Source organism: Astyanax mexicanus, chromosome 3 (assembly GCF_023375975.1).
Source record: "Astyanax mexicanus isolate ESR-SI-001 chromosome 3, AstMex3_surface, whole genome shotgun sequence".
In the NCBI taxonomy this organism is placed as follows: domain Eukaryota; kingdom Metazoa; phylum Chordata; class Actinopteri; order Characiformes; family Acestrorhamphidae; genus Astyanax; species Astyanax mexicanus.
Window position 1 is genome coordinate 18316817 of NC_064410.1, and position 27600 is coordinate 18344416.

At 39.6% G+C, this 27600-nt stretch overlaps 2 protein-coding genes across 2 annotated transcripts; one reads left to right on the forward strand and one right to left on the reverse strand.

Moving 5' to 3' along the window:
* Nucleotides 1–2324: 2324 nt before the first annotated feature.
* trir (telomerase RNA component interacting RNase) lies at nucleotides 2325–5012 on the reverse strand. Its single transcript, XM_007229794.4, has 3 exons — nucleotides 3800–5012; nucleotides 3244–3321; nucleotides 2325–2806 (listed from the first exon to the last, which is right to left on the reverse strand). The coding sequence occupies exons 1-3, from the start codon at nucleotides 4085–4087 to the stop codon at nucleotides 2699–2701; spliced, it is 474 nt and encodes a 157-aa protein (XP_007229856.3). The 5' UTR covers nucleotides 4088–5012; the 3' UTR covers nucleotides 2325–2698.
* Nucleotides 5013–7013: 2001 nt separating this feature from the next.
* On the forward strand, nucleotides 7014–27389 carry mcoln1b (mucolipin TRP cation channel 1b). The gene is made up of 13 exons (XM_007229792.4): nucleotides 7014–7230; nucleotides 9769–10016; nucleotides 10374–10538; nucleotides 11362–11518; nucleotides 12404–12485; nucleotides 13071–13167; nucleotides 17839–17938; nucleotides 18867–18973; nucleotides 19782–19931; nucleotides 22223–22324; nucleotides 24392–24514; nucleotides 24607–24813; nucleotides 26410–27389. The coding sequence occupies exons 1-13, from the start codon at nucleotides 7194–7196 to the stop codon at nucleotides 26539–26541; spliced, it is 1707 nt and encodes a 568-aa protein (XP_007229854.3). The 5' UTR covers nucleotides 7014–7193; the 3' UTR covers nucleotides 26542–27389.
* The last annotated feature ends 211 nt before the right edge of the window (nucleotides 27390–27600 follow it).

Below are 27600 nucleotides of genomic sequence, written 5' to 3' on the forward strand. Positions count from 1 at the left end.
TTTCTGATAAAATATTCAAAGGTGACATAGTCAGTAAACCTCATGCATGCTGTTGTATTTACACTTGGGTCTTGACTGCCCCTATAAGCACTCCAAGTGAGAGAAAAAAATCTGGACATTTTCTATAAATCAGGCAAGAGAAATTAGTGTCAGGAATCAGATGCTTCTGTAAGCTGTTTGGATGTTCCCTTATTGTGATGAAATAACCAGCATAGAACCACCCTGGTATCACCTTTAACCTGTCAACCCCCACCAGATCAGGTAAAGAAACACCGTTTTGGTTTGCTGGTTCAGATCCTCAGACAGTACACAGCAGGGTTAGCCAGCAGACTTTGTCTGAGTGAGGGATCTGTACTGCAAGTCAGCTGATGAGGAAAATGTAAGTACTTTTAAATGAGTTTTGTGCTTCTGTCGCAGTTAAGCATCAACTAGGTTGTCTGTTTTTTCCCATTTAGCACAAGCTATTGCTAACATGATGAACACTCAGCATAAACATGGGGCATGGCCAGCAACAGCTTATTTGCATAAAAGTGACAGAGCCCCTAAACTGCTCATTCTGAAATGGTCTGAATGTTGTAGAATATGTTATCTTCAATTTATATCAAAACATTTTCTTTGGTGTACTAAAGCTGAACTTACATTAGCTACATCAAAGCTTTAGTTAGTTCTAGTAACGTCTCTTCAGGATCACAGTGCCTCTAAAGGAATAGTCTGGCATATGAAAGTTACTTACAAATATATTAACAGTACTTTTCACAAAAAGTCTCTGATATTAAATAGTTGAGGAATTCTGTTGTATGTACTGTTAAATAATGTACCATCATTGTAAAATGTTACTAAAAGTTGTTCAGGGGTGCTGGATGATACGTATTGATGTGGTAGTGTGTGTAATATTGGATATTTGGCATTGGCAAAGATTCATATATCAGGGTCTTATTATTTATTTTCTCGGAACACATGTGAATGCTGGAACACGTGTGCATCTTTGTCTCCCCACTCAAAGACTTCCTACAAAAAAAGGGATATCATTTACTTACAATGCACTGCTGTACAATAGATATGGTATAAAATGGGACCCAGTAATTAACCAGAAGTAATACTACCACTTCTCTAAAGACAAAACCTCCCATCTCCAACATTGCTCTTTTTAAAGAATGGAAAAGATACATTTGTTGAGCTTCTAAATACCTCCATATCTGTCAAGTAAAGAGCTTGTAAACGTTTTTTTCATTTGTTACATTTTGATATAGAGTGAATCTGGCATCTGGCAGTTGTCCTTTATGCTGTGTCCAAATTTCATGATGAACGGACTAGAAGAAACTAGGAACAGGAAATGTAATGTTCTTCTTCTGTAGTTCCAAAGCTATTGTAGAGATATAATTTGTTTTGTGATTGTGTTCAGAAAATGTCAAAGCAGGTTTGAACATTCCTGCTGACCAAAAGCATATTAATGTATGTTATTTCAAATTAGATACTAAAATAGATCAATTCTAGTAGAGCTGAAATGCACCAGCCTGGTGTTATGAAAGATAAATAAGAGCTCCTCGAAAAGGAAAAGGGGTGTTTGACAATTTTACAGTATAATTTGATTGTTTTGCCCTCCTCAGATTAAGAACTCCTAATTTGTTGGTCAATTCCTGAAGATATTTCACACATTGATCAATTTTTAAACGTTACTCAAAAAACAAGAACCATGGTTTTGTCCTAGCATTTACAATATCTTTTGCTGTGAGCACATTAGACCTTTTAAGTGCTTGTGATGAGAACATTTGGGCCCTGTCCACACACACCATCCATAGTTTTAAATTGGTAAAATCTTGATTTTAACCTCCTATTCACACAGAACTTTTTTAAAATCTTGTTTTTATTGTTGTAAACCAGGTAACAGCTTTAAAAAGCTGTGTTGTAGCTAAAAAGCTACAACACATGCATGTTACTAAATCTCAAATTCCTCTCTACTCATAACAATAATAATCAAAAGATTAGATTTCCTCACATGATGGACATAAAGCACCTTTCAGGTTTTCAAGACATCATTTCAGGACAACAGTACATTACTTAAGGAGAATTGTGACTTTTTTGTTTATGTGTCTCTTCTAATAATGTACTACAAACACAAGGATAGGGTGCTCAGGAAAGTGTTTGTCTTTGTGTGAATGGGAATATATTTTATATAAAAATATTTAATTTTACACTGGTTTCATATTTTACGCCTAAAGGAGCTTACCTTAAAACAAAGTTCTCCCCAAGATTGTGTGTGACTGAAGCATTGATTAAAGTGCTATGAATGGTATAATGGCACAATCACTCTATTCAGCCCGCAGTGGTTTGATATTTTACCCTTTAATTCAGGTGATACGGAAAGTGGAAGGGGAGCCGAGGTACAAAATAGCATGGTGTGATGTCAGTGCAAATACAACAAACACCACAAATATTCTTACGTTCTGTAATAATAACAATAATTATCATAATAAGGCTCAAATGACACCTTTAAAAAGCATCTGAATCACCATACATCACTGCAGCTGGCACAGACCGCATACATACTAAAATTAGGAACCTATAAACAAAACGTTCGAGGGGAAGAAAAATAAAACTAAACCAAACAAAAATTAAGCAGTGAGGCTTTTCATCGGCTGCGTGTTCGGTGGCCTGGCAGTCTGGAGAGAGAGAGGGTCTGGCGGCTGCTCCTTTGAGTCTATTTGACCAGCGGTCTGGTTTTGTCGTCATCTCCACACTGGTGAGCTTTGTATTTTTTCACTTCGGCCATGTACTTAGACCAGGCGTCTCCTTTACCCGCCTCAGCCTGTAAACCAAACACGCAAAGGAACTTCACTACTAATGAAGAACACATCAGTCATTACTACATAAGGAAGGGAAGTCATGCCCACTCTAATGCTCTACTCCAGCTCCCATCAGACAGAACTGGTATACCATACTGAACCAGAGCTGGAGTAGAGAATACAGTTTCGCCATCTAAGGGGGGGCAAAGATATAGGGGTAATCCTATAAGAATCCACTTTTCTACTCACTATGATGGACTAAAGCCCTCCAAGACGGTATCTTTTCTAGACAGTGCCAAAGGGACTGGACAGGTCAGAGATTATCCTCCAATCCCACCACCGTTTGGCAATGTCCCTGCTGATTATGCTGCTCAGCATTCCTTTTGGGGAAGCATCATCTCACAGTTCTAAACTGACACAAATATGGCATGAAAAGGAAGTGAGTGAAAATCTGACCCACCTCCGAATCCAGTTTCTGCTTCTTGGCGACCATGCCAGTCTTGAGGGCCAACTTGGCGCCGCCTCTCCGCTTGCCCACCTGGGTTAGGGGAGAAGACTGAAACCGTTATAGGGGCCGTTTTTGGGGGGAGGCCTGCCATTCACTTAGGACAGCATCTACAGTATGCTTCACCCGTCCCAACAGCGAGACATGAGACCACCCAACAAACAAACAGCACCACCATAACCGCCCTGCTAATACACTAACAACTAGATACATCTCCAATAGCATATCAACAGAGACAAACCCCCAATGGTCACCTTCAACCATCACGATGGGCTGGACTCATATAACAAGCCCATTCCCACACACTGAGCACTGGGTGAAGTAAAGAGCTGTGTGTGGCTGCTGTTTCTACTGTTCTGCACATTTTAGATGTATAAAGCTCGTTTCTCGTGTTTTTAAGACAGCAATGTTTCAGTATGCAGTAATGTACAGTATTAGTGTACAGTGTTTAGCTAGGGTTAATTTAGCGCGGCCGTCTTTAACCGGCTAGAGCAACTGCTAAACCCCTTACAAAGCTGGCCGCCGGGTTTAGCGTCTTCTTGCTGAGAGAGGACTGTCCCGCGACCGCACTGATCTGCTCGCTCTTGCTCTCCTCCTCCTCCTGCAGCTCCCTCTTCCTCCTCTCCTCCTCTTCCATCTTCTTCTTGAACAGCTCCATGAAGCTCCCGTCGTTGGCAAACGCGTTACCGGCAGCGGCGGGAGGCGCTGCGGGACTGGCGGGGGACGCGGGCCCGCCACTGGAGTCGCTGCTGCCGCTGCTGGGCGGCTGGGTCTTGGCGCGGCTCCGCTTGGCCTCCATGTTGAGCGGAGGTTTCTAGGATTTGATTCTTTAAGAACCGAGTCTTTCTGTGACCCGCAGCCGGAGAGGCTTCAGCCCGGGGGCCGCTTTATCAGCCCGGATCCGCCCAAAGCTCCGCGCGGCGGGGAGAGGGAGCAGGCCCCGCTGCAGCGCTGGAGGGGGGAGTAGTGTTTATTCCGGGTTTAAAGATATGAACCGGATTAAACCCGCACCGCAATCACCCTGCGGGCCTTCCCTCCGCTACCTAACCCCGCGGCTTGGCCTGCTCGGGCTGTTAAAGCTCCTGAAACGCCGCAGTTTCTATCAAAATCCCCCGAAAACACTCCGCTCCCGTTCCGCCGCCATCTTTACTTTCTACACTTTCTTCTGCATCAGAAGGAACAAAGGCGGAATGCGGCGCAGCTGCTGCTGATATGAGTGCTGCCCCCTGCGGGCCTGACGGAGCGCTACTACAACTACACCTTAGTCCTGACCGTCACCAGGGGGCGCTGCTGAGTGATACCAAAAGTTAACGGGTTCATATGGAGCGTAAATTCAGACTTTATAAACTCATTATAAAATCATTTTCATACTGAAAAAGTCATACTTTCCTCGTCACAGAACAGCATATTTTAGCATATATATAAAACGTTATATTATTTAAAACGTTTAAACTTCACTTATAACCCTTTTATAACCCGTGGTTGTAACTTCAGAACTGGGGGCGGATTAGGCAACGTAGGCTAGTTATAACGTCTTTAAGTGTTATAACTCATTACTCCTGAGCAGCGGGTGTAAACAGTAACGTTAACTAAACCAATGAAAACCATTATATATTACTGCCTGTTCGGAGCTCGGTAAAAACAATGGCTTTCTCCACAGGGTGTTGAAATAACGTTACTTTTAACAACACAATATGTACATATTAAATAATAACGCTAATGAAATATTACCAATATTACAGTACACTGGTATGTTACCCAATAAATCATGCAGTTAAGGCCGTTCATATCTATAATCATAAATTATAAAAACAACTGCCTGTACTGGTGACAACCGCGTTACCATGGCAACATGGTAATATCAGTATGTAACTCTGTATGAGTGAGTTAGGTTCGTTGTTAGTAGTTAAGATACGACATACGGATTGTAGCCGGATGTAGTTAATTGATAGATTAAAATAAAAAAAAATAATAATAAAAAATATATATATATATTTTTATATTTATATTTAGCCGACTCACTCGAGGGCTCCCTCTGGCGGTTATAACGGGAGATAGGAGGGTGACGCGGCCAGAGAGTCTTTATAGAGGAGAATACACACTTAAACGTGTTTGTTTATCTGCGTCACTTCCTGTTTATGTCTCTCTGATTACATTAGCTAACTCCATTATATTTAACTTTCTTGGAGAAACAAGATTCATTATAAATGTATTTTATATATATATAATTATATATATATATAAGCTGTATATTTCTAATGTGTTGTTGGGATGGATATTCAGGGTTAAATGGTTGAGAGATTGTATACGTTAAATAACCTACAACTCTTTTGGTATCTTATACCTAATAAAATATTTGAAAGGGTTAAAGGCCTTGATTTTCTGGTTAAATGTGAATATCAGCTTTTAGAAATGCCTTTAAAATTATCACAGTTCAGTATGCTGGTAATTAAATAAAATTTTCAGAAAATGAGCAATTTTTCTCCCCACAAGTGTTTACTCTGCAAAATAACAGATTAATTATATTTATTATATAATATAAAATATTATTTAATAGGGGTGTGACGAGACACTAATATCACGAGACGAGACACGATACTGGGTTCACAAGAACGAGACGAGATTTTCAAAAATGAAAAATGGCTTGAAAACTAGAGTTTTATTTGACAAAATCATATAATGCAAACTTAACAGACTGGTTTCTCTCACACATTGATTTTATAAGAAATAAAAATAAGAATAAGAATAAAAAAATAAAAATAAAACTTTTCTAGATCTTATATAGTGCAAACAATAAGTGCAAACCAAAACCAGTCATATTAAGTCTATGCTTTGTGTTTTTTCTCCTAAATCTCTTGTAATTAACAGAGACAGAACATTTTTTTTAATACAGTACAGAGCTAAGGGATTAGTACAACTGCCTATGAAACAGTCATGTGTAGGATTTACTTACAGTATTTATATATGGTTTGTGTCTTTTTGGTCACTCTGTTACCATTTATTGTTTCCACTGGAGCCAAAATGCAGCCAGACATACAACTTAAAAGGGGTTATGCAGCCAATGCGCATAGGGGCGCTGCACTACAGGGGGCGCCAAATGAAAGGCCCAAATAATTTTTCTCTCAGGAGAAACCGCCAATCAGCTTGCTGGTTTTGCGGAGCGCGGTGGAAAAGTAATGACAGAACGTATCTCCTCCTAATAAATCAATTCTGATGTTGGAGATCAACACAGTTTCAGTGCATAAAATGTATTCAAATCAATGAAATGACAAGGGTGCCCAAATATATGATTTATGAAGAAAAATCATGAAAATTATCAGGTGTGCCCAAACCTTTTCATACCACTGTATCACCAATCCAGCATTTATGGGAGCTGCTGGACGCAGCTTCAGCAGGATCTACAGGCCCAACTGCAACATCTGTGTGTAAATGTGCTGCAGGATACCATACACAACCTGTACACCTCTATGCCCAACCATCTCATACTCCTCTTGTATCCAGACTAGAGGCTCCAACAGGGTACTAGACAGAAAAATGAGCGCATATTAAACACATTATATCTGGGAAATTGTATATACAACCTGGAGCTTTAAAATTTTATTTTCATACATTAATATATGTTTGTGTTCATTGAAGACTCCCTCGCGGGCTCCCTCTAGCGGCGGCAACAAGTTACTGATGCAGCGCGGAGAGCGGGCAGGCTCGCTATAAACCAGTCACGTGACCCGCCCGGAAGCTGGCTGTGTTTACTGCGCTGGGCTGTTGTGATCTGCGGGTTATTATGAGAGAGAAGCTGCAGGTTTTCCCCAGCCCGGGATCCGCTCACCTCCTGAATCTCCTGTATCATCTGTATCACACACTGCTGTCCCCGTGTACTCACTGATTCAGCTCCTCCTCACTGCAGCATGGAGAACTCCCCCAGAGCCGGAGCACAGGACACAGGTCTGACCACCTCCTCACTAAACATCACCTTCTGCAGCTTTAGAGGTGAGGAACCCAGGTCCAGAAAGTACAAGTCCATCCCAGGGTTTTGTACTAATTGTCAGGGCGGCTCTGTGCATATCTCAGCTAGAGCAAAGCTGCCCAGGCAGTTGGTACAAAACCCTGGGATGGATTTTTACTCTCTGGACCTGGGTTACCCACCTGTAAGTTTAATACACGTTCATACACTTAAATACTCATGAATACACATTAGCACACTTTAAAACACATAATACACTTTAATTAAGCTTCATAGTTGTTAATAAATAATAGGGTCTTCATGTTATGTCAGCAATGTTTGCCTGACAGCAAATGCCTCTTTTATAGATGCATTTTAAAATAATTGTACTATTATTAATTATCCTCCTCCTCGTCCAGCCAGAGTTCTGACTGAGCTACTCGTATAGCGTCATATTTATGGGTAGAAATACAAAAAAGCACCATATTAGAACATGATCCCTGCAGAAGTCCAGTTAAGAGGTTTGGTATATTAGTGTAAATAACTTTGTCAGGGTAAAGCTAGAAAAAGAGAGCTTATTAGAAAGTATTTTTGTATTTTTGCTGGTTTACTATTTTTCATTTTTTATTATCATTATTAATTGCCATTTTCAGTTTTGGAAGTGAGTTAAGATTGTTAAATGTACGTGCGAAGATCAGAACTATCAGCACATAGTTCACTCATTAAAACTGTGGGTCAGCACATGTGCAGTGCCTGGTAAGAAGTTCATACTGATGGGTAGCATAACTGGACAGAACGCCTGTTTGACCCACCTTTTCTGCAGTAACAGTGTTTACTCTTTAAAAAATCTTTGAAAAGTGAAATGAAGTTTATAGGATTTACAGAAAGTGTGCAATAATTCTTCAAACAAAATCAGGCAGGTGCATAAATGTGAGCATCGCAAAATAAAAATTACACCAATATTTAGTAGATCCTCCTTTTGCAGAAATACCAGCCTCTAAAGTTTAGAGGCTGTTATTTCTGCAAAAGCCAGGCTCTCATTCGAAGCTATAGGAAGTGTTTAGAGTCTAAACACGTCCTATAGCTTCGAATGAGAGCCTGGCTTTTGGTTAAAGGTATTTTTTGTTCTCAAGAATCTGCTGATATTGACTGGAATCCATGAGACCCTCAACTTTAACAAGATTCCCAATACCTGCACTAACCACACAGCTACACAGCATGATGAAACCACCACCAAATTTTACTGTGGGTAGAAAGTGTTTTTGTGTTGGAATGCTGTGTTCTTTTTCCATCATGCATTCCGTCCTCCAAATAACTTAATTTTAGTTTCATCAGTCCACAACACCTTATTCCAAAAAGATGCTGGCTTGTCCAAATGTGCTTTAGCATACCTCAAGCAACTCTGTTTGTGGCGTGTGCACAGAAAAGGCTTCTTCTACATTTCTCTCCCATACAGCCTCTCCTTGTGTAAAGTGCACTTAATAGCTGAACGATGCACAGTGTCTCCACATGCAGTAAGATGATGTTGTAGGTCTTTGGAGCTGCTCTGTGGGTTGACTATGACTGTTCTCACAATCCTTCTCCTCTGCTTATCTGAGATTTTAGCTAGAACTGTACCTGTAGTCTTCCATTTCCTCATTATGTTCCTCACAGTGGAAACTGACAGCTGAAATCTCTGAACTAGCTTTTTGTTTTTTTTTCCTATAAACCAACAGTCTTTGTTTTCAGGTCTTTTGGGAGTTGTTGTTTTGAGGCTCCCATGTTGCCACCCTTAATAGAAAATGCAAAGAGGAGAAAAACCCTTTCTCATAATTGGATACACCTATGTATGTAGTTCAAGGGTCAGTGAGCTTACAAAACAATTAGTGGTCCAATAATAAGTGCTAAAGAGATTCAAAACAATAAAACAACAAGGGTGTCCAAATTTCTAATTTAAAAAAGAAAATTCATAAAAAAAATATCCGACGTGCCCAAACTTTTTCATTCCACTGTATCACCATTCCAGCATTTATGGGAGCAACTGAGACACAGCTTTAGCAACCTATGAGTGTAGAGCAGAACCTACAAACCCAGCTACAACATCTGTGACTAATTGTGCTGCAGGATGCCATACAAAACCTGTACACCTCTATGCCAAACCTTCTCAATCTTATCTTGTATTCAGATTAGAGGCTCCAGCAGGGTACTAGAGCATCCTTTACAGCTTGTTTTCCCCAATAAACTTAAAAAGTAATCGTTTCACAATACTGTAATCACTTTAATATATCATTATATCCACATAGACAAACATTCACTACATTACATCCATTACCTAATTCTTTATGTAAATTATTTTTGACAGTGAGTGTAGCTTCAGATCTTCCCCTCGTTCTGTTCAGTAAAAATGCATGTCATGAGATGCTGTGTTTGAGAGCAAAGCGAGGCCCTACTCAGTATTGTCCAGTGTTCATAATGAAGAGCTCAGTATGGGTGGGTTTATTTACCTCCTTATGTCTGGGTTTTTAATCGCTTGCGTGTTTTTTTTTTTTTTTTTGCTTCAGAGAAGGACGGGCTGCTGACCTCTGTTCATGACTGCAGTGCAGGTGACCTCGGGCCTCAGGGCAGCCGTCCCTCGCTGGATGTCAGCAGCTCGTCGTTGTGGAGGCGGAGTGAAGAGGAGGAGGAAGAGGCTCTGCGCAGGAAGCTCAAATACTTCTTCATGAGCCCTTGTGACAAGTACCACGCCAAGGGACGTAAACCCTACAAGCTGGTGCTGCAGATGCTGAAGATAGTCATTGTCACCGTGCAGGTGGAGCTCAGATTCACTTGTGTTTAGACCAGACAAGATAAGCAAGTTCAGGGTCACTTCACGGTGTCTTCAGATCCATAAAATGTTTTAAAATTTATTAAATGCAGCTCCCAAAAGGCTTAAAAATGCCATAGATGCAAAATAATACGTTTTAAGGTTTTATTTTTGCTATTTATCTCTCACTCTCTTTTTCTCTCACTCTTTCTTACTTGATCTCTTTCTTTCATACTTTCACACTCTATCTCTCTCTCATTCTCTTTCTTACTCTGTCTCTCTCACTCACTCTCTCATGCTCTTTCACTCTCATTCTCCTTCTCTCACTTACTCTATCACTCTCTCTCTCTCTTTCATTCTCAGCTGGTGTTGTTTGGGTTGAGTAATCAGATGGTGGTGATGTTTAAGGATGAGAACACCGACACCTTCAGGCACCTGTTCCTGCAGGACTATCAGGACGACTCTGACGGACTGGCTGTTCACACTCAGAGCGACGTGTACCAACACATGCACTACGCTATAGACCAGGTACACACACACACACACACACACACACACACACACACACACACACACTCTCTCTCTCACTCTCTTATACACTTACATTCACATCAAATAGCCTTATCTCCCTGTATCCTCTCTCTCTGTCTCTCCTTTTGTCTGTTCTTTTCCTTTCTCTTGTTTCTTTACTTTCTCACTCGTACTCTCTTCATTTCTTTTTTCTTACCTCTCATCTCTTTTTCATTTAGTTTTACTCTATTCTCCCTATTACTATTATTTGCATACTCCTGTTTTTCAATGCTCAGAATCCCACATGATAGACCACCACAGAGCAGCTATGGCACTGATTAGAAAGAAGTGAACTTGGATTCCGCAGCAGGACAATGATGCAAAACACACCAGCAGTGAAGACTTTGGAGTGGCCTAGTTAAAATTCTGCCTTGAACGCTATTGAGAGGCTGTAGCGTGACCCTTAAAAGGCAGTTCATGCTCAGAAACCCTCCAATGTGATGGAATTACAACAGTTTTGTAAAGAAGAGTGGAGTCAAAACTTCTCTACAGTGCTGTTAATGACTTACTGCAAGTTACAACAAACACTCTATTGCAGTTGTTGCTGCAAAGGGTGACCCAGCCAGGTCTAAACGTTTTTGCACACAGGGCCATGTATGTTTGGATTTTTTTCTCCATTAATAATGAAAGCCTTCATTTAATAATTGCATTTTGGGCAGCACAGAAAGAAGTGCAGCTGTCTGTGGTCACTTTGATTTGGCAAGGATTTGCCTCTGCTGTGGATATCTGATGGCCTCTCACTCTCTCTTTCTCTCTCTCTCTCTCTCTCTCTCTCTCTCAGTATCTGACTCTCTCTCAGAACTCAGTCAGCATGTATGCATATGTGATGGGTTCAGGGGTGAACGCTAGCGCACTCTCTCTGTGTCAGCGGTACTACAAGAAGGGCAGAATCGACCCAGTGAACGACACCTTCAACATTGACCCTCGAATCATCACCGGTAAGCGCCCATCTTCTCGTTCGCATCTACTCGTCTTCCATCTGAGAAGAGTACAGAGAGATCACCCTGTCCGTGATTAACATAAATGATGAATTATGTAAACAAATATAGATTGGTTTGATTAATATTTGATTATGATCTGTCCAGATCTTGTGATTTTGTAGACTTTGGAACTGAGCTGTAGTATTAAAGGCTTTATTTGACTGTAGTTAGCTGTTAGGCTGTTCTTTGTTTTCCCCAGCTTGCCACCAGCACAGTAGGGCTGCAACTAATAATTATTTTGGTTCATTTGATGATTATTTTTTTAATTAGTCGATTAGTCAATGATTATTTCTGCCATGTGCTCCATCTCTAAAACAATAGAAACACCTGAACTTGAGATTTAAAAGCCATTTAAATGTCTATATGTTGTTTAAATGTGGAAAGTTTAAATGTGGATATTTAGAGATTTAATATGTAATCTGTTGAATTTGGGTACTTTTGGAGACACAGACTAAATTCAGTGTAACCTGGGTGAGTGAGCCATTTACTCATCTCCCATTGTGCTTCTGTTCCCAGCACTTTGTGTAATTCAGTACTGTTACAAATTAATGATTAGTCGACAATGAAATCTGTAGTCGACAATTTTAAATAATCGACATTGTTGATTATATCGACTAATCATTGCAGCCCTACAGCACAGATAAATGTCCTTTTTTTTTAAAAGAAGTACTGACAATCATTTGTACTGTTTAAAGGATCTGTTGAAACACTGTGGAGCTACAGATACATCAAATACCAACTTTAGTTCTACCAGCTATTTAGTTGTTTAAATTGTTTTAGTGTATATGTGATGAGATTCAGGTGGAAGTTTGGTGTGTCTTTTTTTCTGTCTCTCCTTTATAGACTGTATAGGAGTGAACCCCCCTGCAGACCCCTCTGCTCCAATCCCTGATGATTACAAGAACTTCACACTCAAATTCCACAAGTGAGTACAAGTGAGAGATACACCTTCAGACTTGCATGTAGAGATCTGTTAATACAAAAAAAGGCCAAAGCCCAAAGTCCATTTAAAATTTGGGTCACTTTAACATGTGGATATTTAAAACGTAGCATATTTGCGACAATAAAACTGGAAATGGACAGCAGTAGTGAGTGAGATCTTCACTGGCGATAAAACAAGCTAGCAGAAATCTTTCTGTGGCTGAATAACCTGCTCTTTTAGGATTAAAGTGAATTTTCACGTGAAGTGCATCAATTACACTGTTTAGACCAAGTCAGATATAGGATCACATAAAAATTTGTGTGAACAGCCTAAAATAAACATCAATTTTTTAAAATAAAAATTGCATTTAAGCCACTTTCACTTGGAGTGTGGATGTAGAATAAATGGCTAAATCAGTTTTTTGAGTACTGTGTGGTTGCTCAGTGCTGTATAGCTGTACTTTTGTGACCCTGAAAGTAGCATTGGTTGAGCATTAGCTCTTTTTTCGTATAGTTATAGTAATTTTAGAAAGCATATTACAGTCTTTCTCACAGCTGCTCTTCTCTCTTCCTCTTTCTGTTCTTTCAGGCTGATAAACGTGACCATCAAATTCAAGCTGAAGGCCATAAATATCCAGTCCATCATCAACAACGAGATTCCAGACTGCTACACCTTCTCAGTTACTGTAAGCCCCGACCCCCCCCCAAACACCACTTTCAGTCCACCTGCACGCCGGCACATGTGGTGACCACTGAGGTTCGACCCAATTTAGAATCATTTAAAATCCATACTGGGAAAAGTGAATATTCAGTAATTTTTGGAAGCGACAGTATTAGTATTAGTTATTAACATACTAATGAATGCCGTTTATTTGGAAACTTTAACAGGTACATTTTTTATGCAAACTAATCACATTACCAAGTTTACAGAGTGACTTAGGTTAGAGGTAGAGGTAGATTAGTTAATAAGGTAGGTACTTTTTAAAATCTTGTACCGTAGTTTTTTCGCTATAAGTGGATTGTAAGGTGCATTATGCGACACTAAGGAACAGGGGTGTTGCCCTGTTTTCCTTCAAATTCAGCAGGTCTTGCCGCTGGGGGCGAGACCTGTAAAGCTAAGCTAAGTGAAGTGAACAAAACTGTAATTTTGTAAAAAAAAATATATATATATATATATATATATATATATATATATATATATATATGAAAGGCAAATGAGTGTTGGATAGGAATCTACAGATTTTTCTCCTGAAAATCTTAAATTTAAATCTTAGATTTCCACAAAGTTTTAACTCAGTAAACATGCAGGCTACAGTCCGATATACCAGCCACCGAACAACAAAAAAGCTAGAGTTGTGGTTAGCGGCTAATGCTAATACTGATCTAGCTGTGCTACCCAGGGTTAGCAGCAGGGAAGAGCCTAGCTTAAATGTAGAAGTTATAAATAACTAGCTAACCTAGCTTTAACTGTTTAGCTAACCTATCTTAAATTTATGTTATAACTAGCAAGCCTAGCTTTAAATTATAAGTTATAACTAGCTAACCTAGCTTATTTATATAAGTTATAAATAACTAGCTAACCTAGCTTTAACTATTTAGCTAACCTATCTTAAATTTATAAGTTATAACTAGCGAGCCTAGCTTTAATTTGTAAGTTATAACTAGCTAACCTAGCTTCAATTTGTAAGTTATAGCTAGCTAACCTTGCTTTAACTATTTAGCTAACCTATCTTAAATGTATAAGTTATAACTAGCGAGCCTAGCTTTAATTTATAAGTTATAACTAGCTAATCTAGCTTTAATTTATGTTATAACTAGCTAACCTAGCTTTAATTTATAAGTTATAACTAGCTAACCTAGCTTTAATTTATAAGTTATAACTAGCTAACCTAGCTTTAATTTATAAGTTATAACTAGCTAACCTAGCTTTAATTTATAAGTTATAACTAGCTAACCTAGCTTTAATTTACAAGTTATAGCTAGCTAACCTTGCTTTAAGTTAACTAGTTAGCTAACCTTGCTTTAATTTTTAAGTTATAACTAGCAAACCTAGCTTTAATTTATAAGTTATAGCTAGCTAACCTTGCTTTAAGTTGACTGCTTAGCTAACCTAGCTTTAATGTATAAGGTATAACAAACTAACCTAGCTTTACGTTAACTGCTTAGCTAACCTAGCCTTAATTTATAAGTTATAACTAGCTAACCTAGCTTTATTTGTTAAGTCATAACTAGCAAACCTAGACAAAACACTACTATGAAATGTTTCTGGTGATTAATAAACCACAACAATAATAGCCTTACTGTTTTACACTATTGTCTTTCACTTAGACCACATTGGGTAATGTTGTTTAATGTTGTTAACCAGTGATCCTCCATGTTGCTTCCAAGCTGGTAAAGCTGAAAAACACTCCATTTGCAATATGTTTCCCCCTACGGTTGCGAGAGCTATTGTGGCATTTGATAACACAGCAAGCATTCACCATTTTATCATATTGTACAGTAAATTAAGTAAACAAAATCGAACTGCGCTGCCAGCCTGTCTCTGCCATAGTATCCGTGTCCTAAAAAGCTAGCACTTAGTGCGGTTAGTGGTTAATGCTAATGCTGCTCTAGCTATGCTAGCCGGGGTTAGCAGCAGGCTACAGGCTGATATACTCACCTCTGAATGCAAAATAGCAGTTAGCGGCTTATGCTTATACTGTTCCAGTCTCGGCTCCAGTATACTGCTGCACTTCAGCATAGTGTTTTACTGCTCCTTAAAACCTGACTGGTAAAATTCATACAAAAGGTGCATCGGATTTTAAGGCACACTGATGATTTTTGGGAAATCTATCTGAATATATCTAATACACACACACACACACACACACACACACACACACACACACACACACACACACACAGCAGCTTCTCCTCTCCTTTCTGTAAAACTGTTACTCAGCTCATTAATAGATTCTAACGTAAAAAGCATCTAAACTTCCCTAACACATAATAAATTAAATAGACTCTGTTTGTGTTTACCAGTTACAACCCCTGGCAAAAAGTATGGAATCACCAGTCTTGGATGAGCACTCCTTCAGACATTTCATTCTGTAAAACAAACTCTGATCAAAAACATGATACAATAATAAGGTCATTCCAAAGTGCAACTTGTTGGCTTTCAGGAACACTCAAAGAAATGAAGAAAAAACATTGTGGAAGTCAGTGAATGTTACTTTTATTGACCAACCATAGGGAAAAAAATATGGAATCACTCAATTCTGAGGAAAAAAGTATGGAATCATGAAAAACAGATAAACAAAAGATGATTCAAAATACATCACTAGTATTTAGTTGCACCACCTTTGGCTTTTATAATGGCTTTCAGTCTCTGAGGCATGGACTTGATGAGTGACAAACAGTATTCTGCATCAATTTGGTGCCAACTCTCTTTGATAGCAGTTGCCAGATCAGCTTTGCAGGTCGGAGCCTTCTTGTGGACCATTTTTTTCAATTTCCACCACAGGTTTTCAATTGGGTTGAGATCTGGACTATTTGCAGGCCATGACATCGACTGAATGTGTCTTTCTCCAAGGAATGCCTTCACTGTTTTTGCCCTATGGCACGATGCATTGTCATCTTGGAAAATTATTTCATTATCTCCAAACATCTGTTCAATTGAAGGGATGAGAAAACTGTCCAAAATGTCAATGTAAACTTGTGCATTGATAGAAGAATTAACCACAGTCATCTCCCCAGTGCCTTTGCCTGACATGCAGCCCCATATCATCAAGGACTGTGGAAATTTGGTTGTTTTCTTCAGGCAGGCCTCTTCATAAATCTCACTGGAACAGCACCAAACAAAAGTTCCAGCATCATCACCTTGTCCAATGCAGATTCTTGACTCATCACTGAAGATAACTTTCATCCAGTCATCCACAGTCCATGATTGCCTCTCCTTAGCCCACTGCAGTCTTGTTCTTTTATGTTTAGGTGTCAATGATGGTTTTCTTTTAGCTTTCCTGTATTGAAATCCCATTTCCTTTAGGCGATTTCTTACGGTTCGGTCACATACATTGGCTCCAGCTTCTTCCCATTTATGCTTCATCTGTTTAGTTGTACTTTTTCGGTTTTCAAGACAAATGGCCTTAAGTTGCTTGTCTTGACGCTTTGATGTCTTTCTCGGTCTACCAGTACGCTTGGCTTTAACAACCATTCCATGCTGTTTGTATTTGGTCCATATCTTGGATACAGCTGACTGTGAACAGCCCACATCTTTAGCAACCATGTGTGAAGAGTTACCTTCTTCAAGAAGTTTCACAATCCTCTCTTTTGTTTCAAGAGACATTTCTCTTGTTGGAGCCATGGTTCTTGCCACTCTAATTCGTCCAGCAGCCCTCCAAGGTGTCATGACTGCAGGTGTTTTTAACTGCAGACTAACGAGCAGATCTAATCTGAGGCAGGTGTCCATTTAGGGAAAGGAAATTGACTGGGTGTGTCCTTATTTTCTACCTTCAATTTGAGTGATTCCATACTTTTTTCCTCAGAATTGAGTGATTCCATATTTTTTTCCCTGTGGTTGGTCAATAAAAGTAACATTCACTTCCACAATGTTTTTTCTTCATTTCTTTGAGTGTTCCTGAAAGCCAACAAGTTGCACTTTGGAATGACCTTATTATTGTATCATGTTTTTGATCAGAGTTTGTTTTACAGAATGAAATGTCTGAAGGAGTGCTCATCCAAGACTGGTGATTCCATACTTTTTGCCAGGGGTTGTATAACACACCACATGTTATTGTTATCTCTCTCTCCCAAAACTACAGGAAAGTACCAGCATTTTACTTGAATTTTTAGTGTTGTCAAGCTATTAAAAAAAATCCAAATTAATTACTTTTATTATCAAAGTGTTTAAAACTACAGTTTAGTTGATTTTTATCTGAGAATAAGTGAATGAATAACTGGTATAGATTTTAAAAGCTCCCTGTAATGAACATCAGTCAGTAACATATGCTGTAAATACTGTATATCTCTTACAACACTAGACCACTACTGGAAAGTAGTGAAGTATACATTTTTCCCTGCTCAGTAAACTGGCAGGCATCAATACACACATTAATTCATATTGATTCTTTGAAGTTAATTTATTTTCTAAATGGTATTAACTCTGACAGTATATAAATAAATGAGTTAAAACTATTTTTCAGGAAAAAAGCAGAGATTAAAATGTGGTGTGAATGATTTTGCTGATGATGCTGCAGTTCTACAATTAATCATTATTTATTCTCAGTGTCATGGTTTATTTGCAACTACTTTTTTTTTTCAAGGAATATAACCGCGTTTGTGTGTGTGTGTGTGTGTGTGTGTGTGTGTGTTTTCAGATCCTCTTTGATAACAGAGCTCACAGTGGGAAAGTGAAGATCAGTTTGCGTAATCAAGCAGTCATTACAGAGTGCAGAGACCCCAACGTGTCCGGACACAGTAAGACACTCTCTCACACACACACACTCACAGACACACACACATCATGTCTTCATTGTCTAATTCCTTTACTGTGAAAAACTGTGTATATGTTAATGGATAACAAATCTTAAGGATTGGGTCATGTCACAGATTTTGAATCAGGGATCGGATAATTTTTTTTAGATCATAATTTTAAAAAATGTAGGACAAATTTAACAGTGTGTTTTTTTTTGTTTTTTTTTTATAAACCTTGGAATGGTTTACAATACAGTTTGCCGGTGTTTTGCTGAATTCAGCACCCCCTCTGGGCAGCACGCATTTATCGTCTTTTTTTTGGCTTTAACTACGTTGGCTCATAAGAGATAATGAAAAAGAAACATGTCACTTCCAGAGAGGGGGTGCTTTTCATAGCTGGGGTGCTGATTTTGGCACAGCTGTTGGTATATGTCCACTGAGTTCCACAATGACAAGTTAGGTGAAAACACTTTGTTTTGTAGCCTGTTTTATTTTATGCAGTTTTGATATTTAAATTCATTGTACATGCAGTTGGCATGTTCCTCCTCAGTTTCTTACTAATGCACTCTGAAAGTGAAATATCTAATTTTGTGGCCTTACTATTATGTGCAGGTTTGATATTTAATTTTATTGTTATATTATTGTTATATTATATTATTATATAACAGTTTCTTATAACATTTCTCTGAAAATTAAGTTGCTAAATGTGTTTTTGAAGGCTTTTTTTTATCAGTTTGTTTGGTTTGTATTCTATTACAGTGGGTCATGACTTAATGACAATGAGAAAATGTGGGTCCCAGGCTGGGACCAGTTGAGAACCCTTGTCTAACATATTGTGACAATTGTCTCTCTCTCTCTGTCTTGTCTGGCTTTACTGTCTATCTGTCTGTCTGTCTGTCTGTCTGTCTTTCTCTCTCTTTCTCTTAATCAGAGGAGAACTATCTGCGGGTGGCGTTTGATGTGTTGGTGGCGGTAGTGTGTGGTCTGTCTCTGGCGCTGTGTGGACGCTCTATACTCAGAGGAATTGCTCTGCAGCATGTAAGAAACAGAGGGAGTGGCAGACTCTGCTATACGTTACCGCAGATACATAATTAACAACTGCGGGAGCAGAGAGGAGAGCATCTCACTGTTACAGCGAAAGAAAGTACAGGATGCGTAGGCCGATCCCATTTCACCACTTAGCCCTTTTTTTTTTTTTATACACCTTGAGGTAGGGTGTCCTGGTTTGTGCCAGGATAGAGAGCTACAGTAAAGTGTTAGAACTACACGGCCTCCAAATGGATATTCTTTTTGAGGCACACTTTAAACAGAGATTTACACACAAGCAGCCAATGAAACACACAAAGGTGTGTGTGTGTGTGTGTGTGTGTGTGTGTGTATATATATATATATATATATATATATATATATATATATAAAATGTCGTTTGTTAACATTTACATCTAAGTTTAATGTAGTTTCGATGTTTTACTTGCTTTTCTTTATAACAAGCTAGCTATATTCCCCGTTTCAGTTTAAATAATGCACCAGTTGCATTCTGGCACCTAAGGCTGCTGCATGATTTAAGGTGGAATGGAAAAAGAATAGAATGAAAACTAGCAAATATTCAGCTCCCTATAATCAAGAAATCACAAGTGTACAATAGTAAATAATTATTTTAACTATGTTTTAAGCGGAAGGGTAATACTCAAAAGGAAGGGGTAAGCATACAAATAAGAAATGAGATTGGGCTACAAACTTCTTCATATGTTCACACAGGGGTGGGAGGAGGTATGGATAGATCTGTGGTGTAGTGGATGAAGTGTAGAAAATCTGTGTGTGTGTGTGTGTGTGTGTGTGTTTGTAGGAGTTTGAACGCTTCTTCAGACAGTCTCTGGGGCGTCAGGTGTGTTGGGCTGACCGGATGGAATTCATTAACGGCTGGTATTTACTACTCATCATCAGTGATGTGCTCACCATCATCGCTTCCTTTATCAAGATCGGCATTGAGACCAAGGTTTGGGTTCTTTGGATTTCTCACAATAGGCAAATAGTAAAGTCTGAGGGTGTTTTCACAACTGTATCTGTTTTTATTTTGGTTTGGTTTTACTCAAGGAAAACCACAAGTGCAACAAAATGCATCACAACAAATCATGTGAGCACATTCTCTCCTCTTTTTGGTCAGACCTGTCTGCAGACAGAGCAAGAAAGTAAACACAAAGGAAGTAGGTGTTCCAGAGCAGCACGTATTTTGGTATAGTTTAGTATGGAGAAGCAGCAGAGAGGCATTAGTTAATAGCTGCAGTAATTATCTGGGTAATACATCAGGTTAAACTGCACCTAAACAGTTATTTAGCTCAACAGGAGGAGTATATTTGACATATTCTCTCCACAAACAAACCGCCCCGTAGTTGATTTGGGAGCACACCAAGATTACCTCCTCTTGCGGGCCTTGTGCGGTTGTTTCAGAGTGTAATTACAGTTTTCAGGTTGTTTTTACACCAGCACTATTTGGTCCCCTTGAAATGAACTCTGGTTCATTTGAACGCTTGGTGCAGTTCATTTTAGCAGTTGCGAAATCAGTAATCACATTCCGGTTTGGACCACAACAACCAGACCGAGACACTCCTCTAGCGGACAATGAAGCGGTTCGCTTGTGGTGGTGATGTGAAAAAACATTATTAAACAAATTCACACTATACAGACTCTTTCCTGCATTACATAATCCTTTGTCTAACTGTGTATCAAGCTGATTACTGTGCAAAAGCACTGAAATATTAAGTCTTAAGTAGGACTGGAAAATAATTCAATATCAATATTTATCACAATAGAAAATATTTTGCTAACATTGATATAATTATTAACACATTTTTGATATTTGATACCGGTGTTCTGACCTTCATAACTAAAGACCATTATAACATACAGATATCATACACACATCATATAAAACTTACCCTCACAACTATCTAAACAGCACAATAACATCCATCTGTTGTTAAAAATTATAAATTAATTCAGCTCAGAAATCTTTTTATCTACAAATGATTGTGTATGCTGTGAAATTAAACAATGGCTCTTATTAATTGAACCTATGTTCCACCTATCAAGAGCCAACTTCCATTGCTAAGGTCCTTGATGCCAAAATCCCCTTTGCACTTACCCGATTGTACTCCACCCCATCCTCAACCTAATCTTTAAGAGGTGATCAGCTGACCCTGACTGGGGTACATGGGCTTGTCTCCTGTGGATATTTCAGGGTTAGACCTTTCTGGGCAGCGTATACCCTTTAATCATACTCTGTCTTACTAGGGTTTTTGTACTGTGTTTGTGAGGATCTCCCTAGGGAAAATAAAGTACCTGGCAACCCATCCCTGGAGCTTGTTAGATCACTTACAGTGTACCCAGTCCAAACAACCGGGAGGAGCCCACAGGGAAGGCCTAGGATCAACTGGAGGGATTACATCTTATATGGAACAGGGCAAAAAAAAGATGATTTTAATAACTGAGCATCTTTAAAGTTAAAGGTTTTGATTAACTAAGCCTAGACTAAACGGTTCAGTACTCTGCAGTATCCAGGCTAAGCAGGCTAACCAGACTCTAATAGTATTCAGTTAGATTTTCCTCTATACCCCTGGGTGTCTATTTTAAGCTTTGGATTAAATGTTCCTCTTCAAGTAGTGGCGTTTTGTGGTACAAACTTAGTGGCTTGGTACAAACATACCACTGAAATTCATATAGAAGCCTGATCCCAGCAGTGGAATGCAGATCAGATTTGAGCAGTAAAACTGACTGATAATGATGTAACTGTGGTTAAAAAATGGCAAAAATGTCTTAAATTTGCTTAAATTTTATCATGAAAATGATTTAAAATCACTAAAAGGTATTCAGATACCCTAATAATAGACATTTTCATTACTATTACGTGTTTATGATATATTCCAGTTGTTGGAATAGTAAGTAGCAATAGTAACCTGGAAGAGTAAGTCACTGATGAGGTAAGTTTAGGTCGTGTGTGTGGAAAAATTGATTTAACTGTCCTCCTCACTTCAAATTACAGTTTAATGTCAGCAGGAAGTTCTGCTTTACCACAGAGTGGTGTAATGCTGAGAGCGTGATTACATCACAGACTGCATTCTGACCCAACTATAACAGAACCTGTGGAGTCCTGCTGGTTTCACTGGATGATGATTTCAACTGATATTTCTGACAGAACCCTATCCATAATTATAGATTTGCATATAAAAAACTGTAAATGTGCCCAGTGTGGTTTCAGTTTTCTGATTGGTTGTTTGTGTGGTACTGCAGAACCTGTCATCCTATGACGTGTGTGGGATTCTGATGGGCACCTCCACTCTACTGGTGTGGGTCGGGGTCATCCGCTACCTCAGCTTCTTCCAGAAGTACAATGTAAGTTTCATGCAAGATGTGCATGAATTAAATATGGAAGTGAATGTAAGTGAGTGACTTAATAAATAACCAAATTAATAATAACACAAAACTAGGGGTGTGACGAGATCTCGCAAGATTAAAATGTGACGATATTTCTCGTCAAGCTTAAACCTGTCTCACGGGAAAAAAAAACAGTAGGTGAGCGCCGCGGTACAGTTAAAAAGCTCTGCGCGACAGTGGGTGAGCTTCGCATGACAGTGCTCTTACTGTCCTAAAGATTCACAGCCCTAGTAAATACTGTAAGTAAATCATACACGTGACTGTTTCATAGGCAGTTGTACTAATCCCTTAGCTCTGTACTGTTTTTAAAAAAAATGTTCTGTCTCTGTTTGCACTTTAAGCAAAGTCTTAATATGACTGGTTATGGTTATGAATAGTTAAATTACAAGAGATTTAGGAGAAAAAACACAAACCATAGTCTTAATATGACTGGTTGTGGTTTGCACTTATTGTTTGCACTATATAAGACCTAGAAAAGTTTTATTTTTATTTTTTATTCTTATTCTCATTTCTATTTCTTATAGAATCAGTGTGTGAGAGAAACCAGTCTGTTAAGTTTGCGTTATATGATTTTGTCAAAAAACTTCTTTTATTTAAAATTTTATTTTTAAATCTCGTCTCGTTCTCGTGAACCCAGTATCGTGTCTCGTCTCGTGATATTAGTGTCTCGTCACACCCCTACACAAAACAAATGATTTATTTAATTTATAATAAATAAATAATCATTGTCATGCCAAAGGTCTTCACCACAAATCAGAACTCACTCCAACTCCCATAATTCACTTGTACCCACTATTAGCCCTCACTCCAACTCCCATAATTCACCTGCACCCCCTATCAGACCTCACTCCAACTCCCATAATTCACCTGCACCCACTATCAGACCTCACTCCAACTCCCATAATTCACCTGCACCCACTATCAGACACTCACTACAACTCCCATAATTCACCTGCACCCACTATCAGACCTCACTCCAACTCCCATAATTCACCTGCACCCACTATCAGACACTCACTACAACTCCCATAATTCACCTGCACCCACTATCAGCCCTCACTCCAACTCCCATAATTCACCTGCTCCCACTATCAGACCTCACTCCATCTCATATAACCTGCACCCACTATAATTTCTCAATCCAACTCCCAAAATTCACCTGTACTCACTACAACTCCCATAATTCACCTGCACCCACAATCAGACCTCACTACAACTCCCATAATTCACCTGCACCCACTATCAGACCTCACTACAACTCCCATAATTCACCTGCACCCACTATCAGGCCTCACTCCAACTCCCATAATTCACCTGCACCCACTATCAGACCCTCACTCCAACTCCCATAATTCACCTGCACCCACTATCAGACCCTCACTCCAACTCCCATAATTCACCTGCACCCACTATCAGCCCTCACTCCAACTCCCATAATTCACCTGCACCCACTATCAGACCTCACTCCAACTCCCATAATTCACCTGCACCCACTATCGGACCTCACTCCAACTCCCATAATTCACCTGCACCCACTATCGGACCTCACTCCAACTCCCATAATTCACCTGCACCCACTATCGGACCTCACTCCAACTCCCATAATTCACCTGCTCCCACTATCAGACCTCACTCCAACTCCCATAATTCACCTGCACCCACTATCAGACCCTCACTCCAACTCCCATAATTCACCTGCACCCACTATCAGCCCTCACTCCAACTCCCATAATTCACCTGCACCCATTATCAGACCCTCACTCCAACTCCCATAATTCACCTGCACCCACTATCAGCCCTCACTCCAACTCCCATAATTCACCTGCACCCACTATCAGACCTCACTCCAACTCCCATAATTCACCTGCACCCACTATCAGACCTCACTCCAACTCCCATAATTCACCTTCACCCACTATCAGACCTCACTCCAACTCCCATAATTCACCTGCACCCACTATCAGACCTCACTCCAACTCCCAGTGAAGTTCTCTTCACTACATTAAATTGTGTGCTCTCCTGCAGATCCTGATCGTGACTCTGAGAGCTGCGTTTCCCAGCGTGATACGTTTCTGCTGCTGCGCTGCTGCCATCTATCTCGGCTACGTCTTCTGTGGCTGGATTGTCCTGGGACCCTACCATGCTAAAGTAACGTTCTACTAAACACACCCCACACCTTTACCCTACGACCCTATGATGAGTTCTCTTCCCCTGACTCTGTTCCTCCTTCTGTTCCTCAGTTCCGTTCCCTGTCCACCGTGTCTGAGTGCCTGTTCTCCCTGATAAACGGAGACGACATGTTCGCCACATTCTCGGAGGTGGAACGCAGCGGGACACTGGTGTGGCTCTTCAGTCAGGTCTACCTGTACACCTTCATTTCGCTCTTCATCTACATGGTGCTGTCGCTCTTCATCGCCCTCATCACTGGAGCTTATGACACCATCACTGTGAGTCTGAATGCAGTTTATTAGCAACCCCTGTACACCTTCTCATTAAAGCCATTAACTAAACAGCCAATCGTGTGGCAGCAGATACAGCAAAAATAAATAAAAACAAATCAAGGTTATCAGCCAAGAGTCTACTTAAATATGATTAAAAGCCAGGGAGAAAAAGTGTGTTTTTAAAGAGGATTTAAAAACCTTTAGAGAACCTGCAGATCGAATGTGCCAGTGCAGGTTATTCCAGAGCCTAGGGGCCGCCGCCACAAAGACTCGGTCACCCTTGCTTTTGAGATTTGTTTTAGGAGGACCAGTAAAAGCTGATTGGAGGATCTCAGATCTGGCGGGGGAGTAAATATGAAGGAGCTCATCTGAAATTGAGGGCTAAACCACTAAGAGCGTTAAAAACAAACAATAAAATATTGTAATATTGAAAATTTGACTGTAGTCTTTACATTTACCGTGTTAAAACAAGCTACGTGAGACGAACCACTAGCTGATAGCGCCCTGTGTTACCAGAGCACTCAGAATTCTCAGTCTACAGGTATCGGGCTGCATTTACTAGCGCTAACCAAGGCTGGCCAGTGCTAATAACCGGGTTTGGCTAAGCACTTGCTAACCGCAGATAGTGCTCACCCTTGGACAAATTACTGGAATTCTACTGTAAATAAATACAATAAAGACACTTTACTCACCCAAATAAATGTTTTTCAGGAGAAATCTGTATAGATTAAAATCGAGCACTCATTTGACTTTAAAGGGAATGTTTTTTTAATAATTACAATTTTGTTTACTTAGCTTATTTTAGTTACACAGAGGCAAGACCAGCTGAATTAGAATAAAACAAATGACAACTCTTCTGTTCCTTAATAGATTTGCTTGATCAAAAAATGTTAAAAACCAGCAGCACTTGTTGGTTATTCTTGTATTGCTAATAAATCAGAAATGCTTTAGTCAACAAGTTTCAGCGCTCAGGCCTTCATCATGGTTAAAAGACAAAAGTTAATAGCATTCCAGCTTTTAAAAAACACATGATTACAAAACAACCAATAAGAACACTCCAAATACTAAATGTCTGGAATGTTAATAACTTTTGTCTTTTAACCCTGATGAAGGCCTGAGCGCCGAAACGCTTTGGTTATTCTTGTATTGCTAATAAATCAGAAATTCTCCAGTCAACAAATGCTGCTGGTACCATTTTTGATCAGTGATTTTATTGCCAGGCACCTTGTTGTGCAGTGAAGTTACACAAATAAAATGCTGAGTGTGTGTATGGTATGTATATACACCTCTTAATGTGAAACTGAACTATGGACAATTAAAGAAATCTAAGGACAGACCCATCACGTCAGAAACCTGTCAGTCTTCATCAGAGAGTGCTTTAGGAAAGCAGCATTAGAGAAAAAATAAATATAAAGGTCTAATACACAATTATTACAGTTCCCGCTTCCATAGGGAAATACCAGCATTAACACTTAAACAAGGTTTTAATCCTGATTAATAACAGAAAATTATTGTGATTTAATGCAATGATATGTTTAGATCAGTTGACATCACTTATTAAAGTGTGTGTGTGTGTGTGTGTATGTTTGTGTGTCTTCATAGCAACAAGCCCAGGAGCCGGTACAGGTGTCAGCCCTTCATAAGTTCATTGCAGAGTGCACGGACACGCCCACTTCAGGAAATTTCCACAGCCCAGAAAACACAACCTGTTCCCTCTTCTGCTGCTGCAACTAGACAGGAAAGTGTGTGTGTGTGTGTGTGTGTGTGTGTGTGTGTGTGTGTGTGTGTGTGTGTGTGTGTGTGTGTGTGTGTGTGTGTGTGTGTGTGTGTGTGTGTGTGTGTGTGTGAGTGTGTGTGAGTGTGTGTGTGAGTGTGTGTGTGAGTGTGTGTGTGAGAGTGTGTGTGAGAGTGTGTGTGAGAGTGTGTGTGAGAGTGTGTGTGTGAGTGTGTGTGAGTGTGTGTGAGTGTGTGTGTGGGTGTGTGTGAGAGTGTGTGTGTGAGTGTGTGTGTGAGTGTGTGTGTGAGTGTGTGTGTGAGTGTGTGTGTGTGAGTGTGTGTGTGTGAGTGTGTGTGTGTGAGTGTGTGTGTGTGAGTGTGTGTGAGTGTGTGTGTGAGTGTGTGTGTGAGTGTGTGTGTGAGTGTGTGTGTGTGTGTGTGTGTGTGTGTGTGTGTGTGTGAGTGTGTGTGTGAGTGTGTGTGTGAGTGTGTGTGAGTGTGTGTGAGTGTGTGTGAGTGTGTGTGAGTGTGTGTGAGTGTGTGTGAGAGATGAAGTTTGAAGTGGTGTAAATGTGTTTGGGTTCTTATGGATTTTATTGTGCAGCTGCTGAGGTGCAGTCAGTTGGACTCTGTGAAACAGTGCCCCCTAGTGGCAGTGACCGTTAGCACACCTCCACACTCTACACCGTTCAGGATGTTTCAGGACTTTTATATATTTTTTTAATAACATATTCTTTTAATTCTTGTTTATTTATGAAGGGAATGCAATGTGATCAGCACTATTTGCACAATAATTGTTTTTATTTGTTTGTTTGTTTGCTTATTTGTGTTGTAAATAAACACACTTGACTGTGGTTAAAGCTAAATTACAGCTCTGTATAAATCATCAGATTAACTGCAGACTGCAGGACTACAGAGTAATGAATGTCCAGTAAAAATACTTAGAATTGTTAGCACAAGCTGTGCCCACACACACACACACACACACACACAAACACACACACACACACACACACACACAATAAAGCTGCTTTCTGGCTTCAGCTAAGTATCACACACATTTCCTTCTCCGGTAGC

What these genes read in the sequence shown, in the direction of transcription:
- trir (XM_007229794.4), bottom strand. Translation starts at nt 4,087, where the DNA reads ATGGAGGCCAAGCGGAGCCGCGCCAAGACCCAGCCGCCCAGCAGCGGC. An exon ending in TAAACCCGGCGGCCAGCTTT is followed by an intron (nt 3,322 to 3,799) that starts GTAAGGGGTTTA and finishes CCCCTAACCCAG; the next exon opens with GTGGGCAAGCGGAGAGGCGG. An exon ending in AGCAGAAACTGGATTCGGAG is followed by an intron (nt 2,807 to 3,243) that starts GTGGGTCAGATT and finishes TTTGGTTTACAG; the next exon opens with GCTGAGGCGGGTAAAGGAGA.
- mcoln1b (XM_007229792.4), top strand. Translation starts at nt 7,194, where the DNA reads ATGGAGAACTCCCCCAGAGCCGGAGCACAGGACACAG. An exon ending in TTCACACTCAAATTCCACAA is followed by an intron (nt 12,486 to 13,070) that starts GTGAGTACAAGT and finishes CTGTTCTTTCAG; the next exon opens with GCTGATAAACGTGACCATCA. An exon ending in GCTTCTTCCAGAAGTACAAT is followed by an intron (nt 22,325 to 24,391) that starts GTAAGTTTCATG and finishes GCTCTCCTGCAG; the next exon opens with ATCCTGATCGTGACTCTGAG.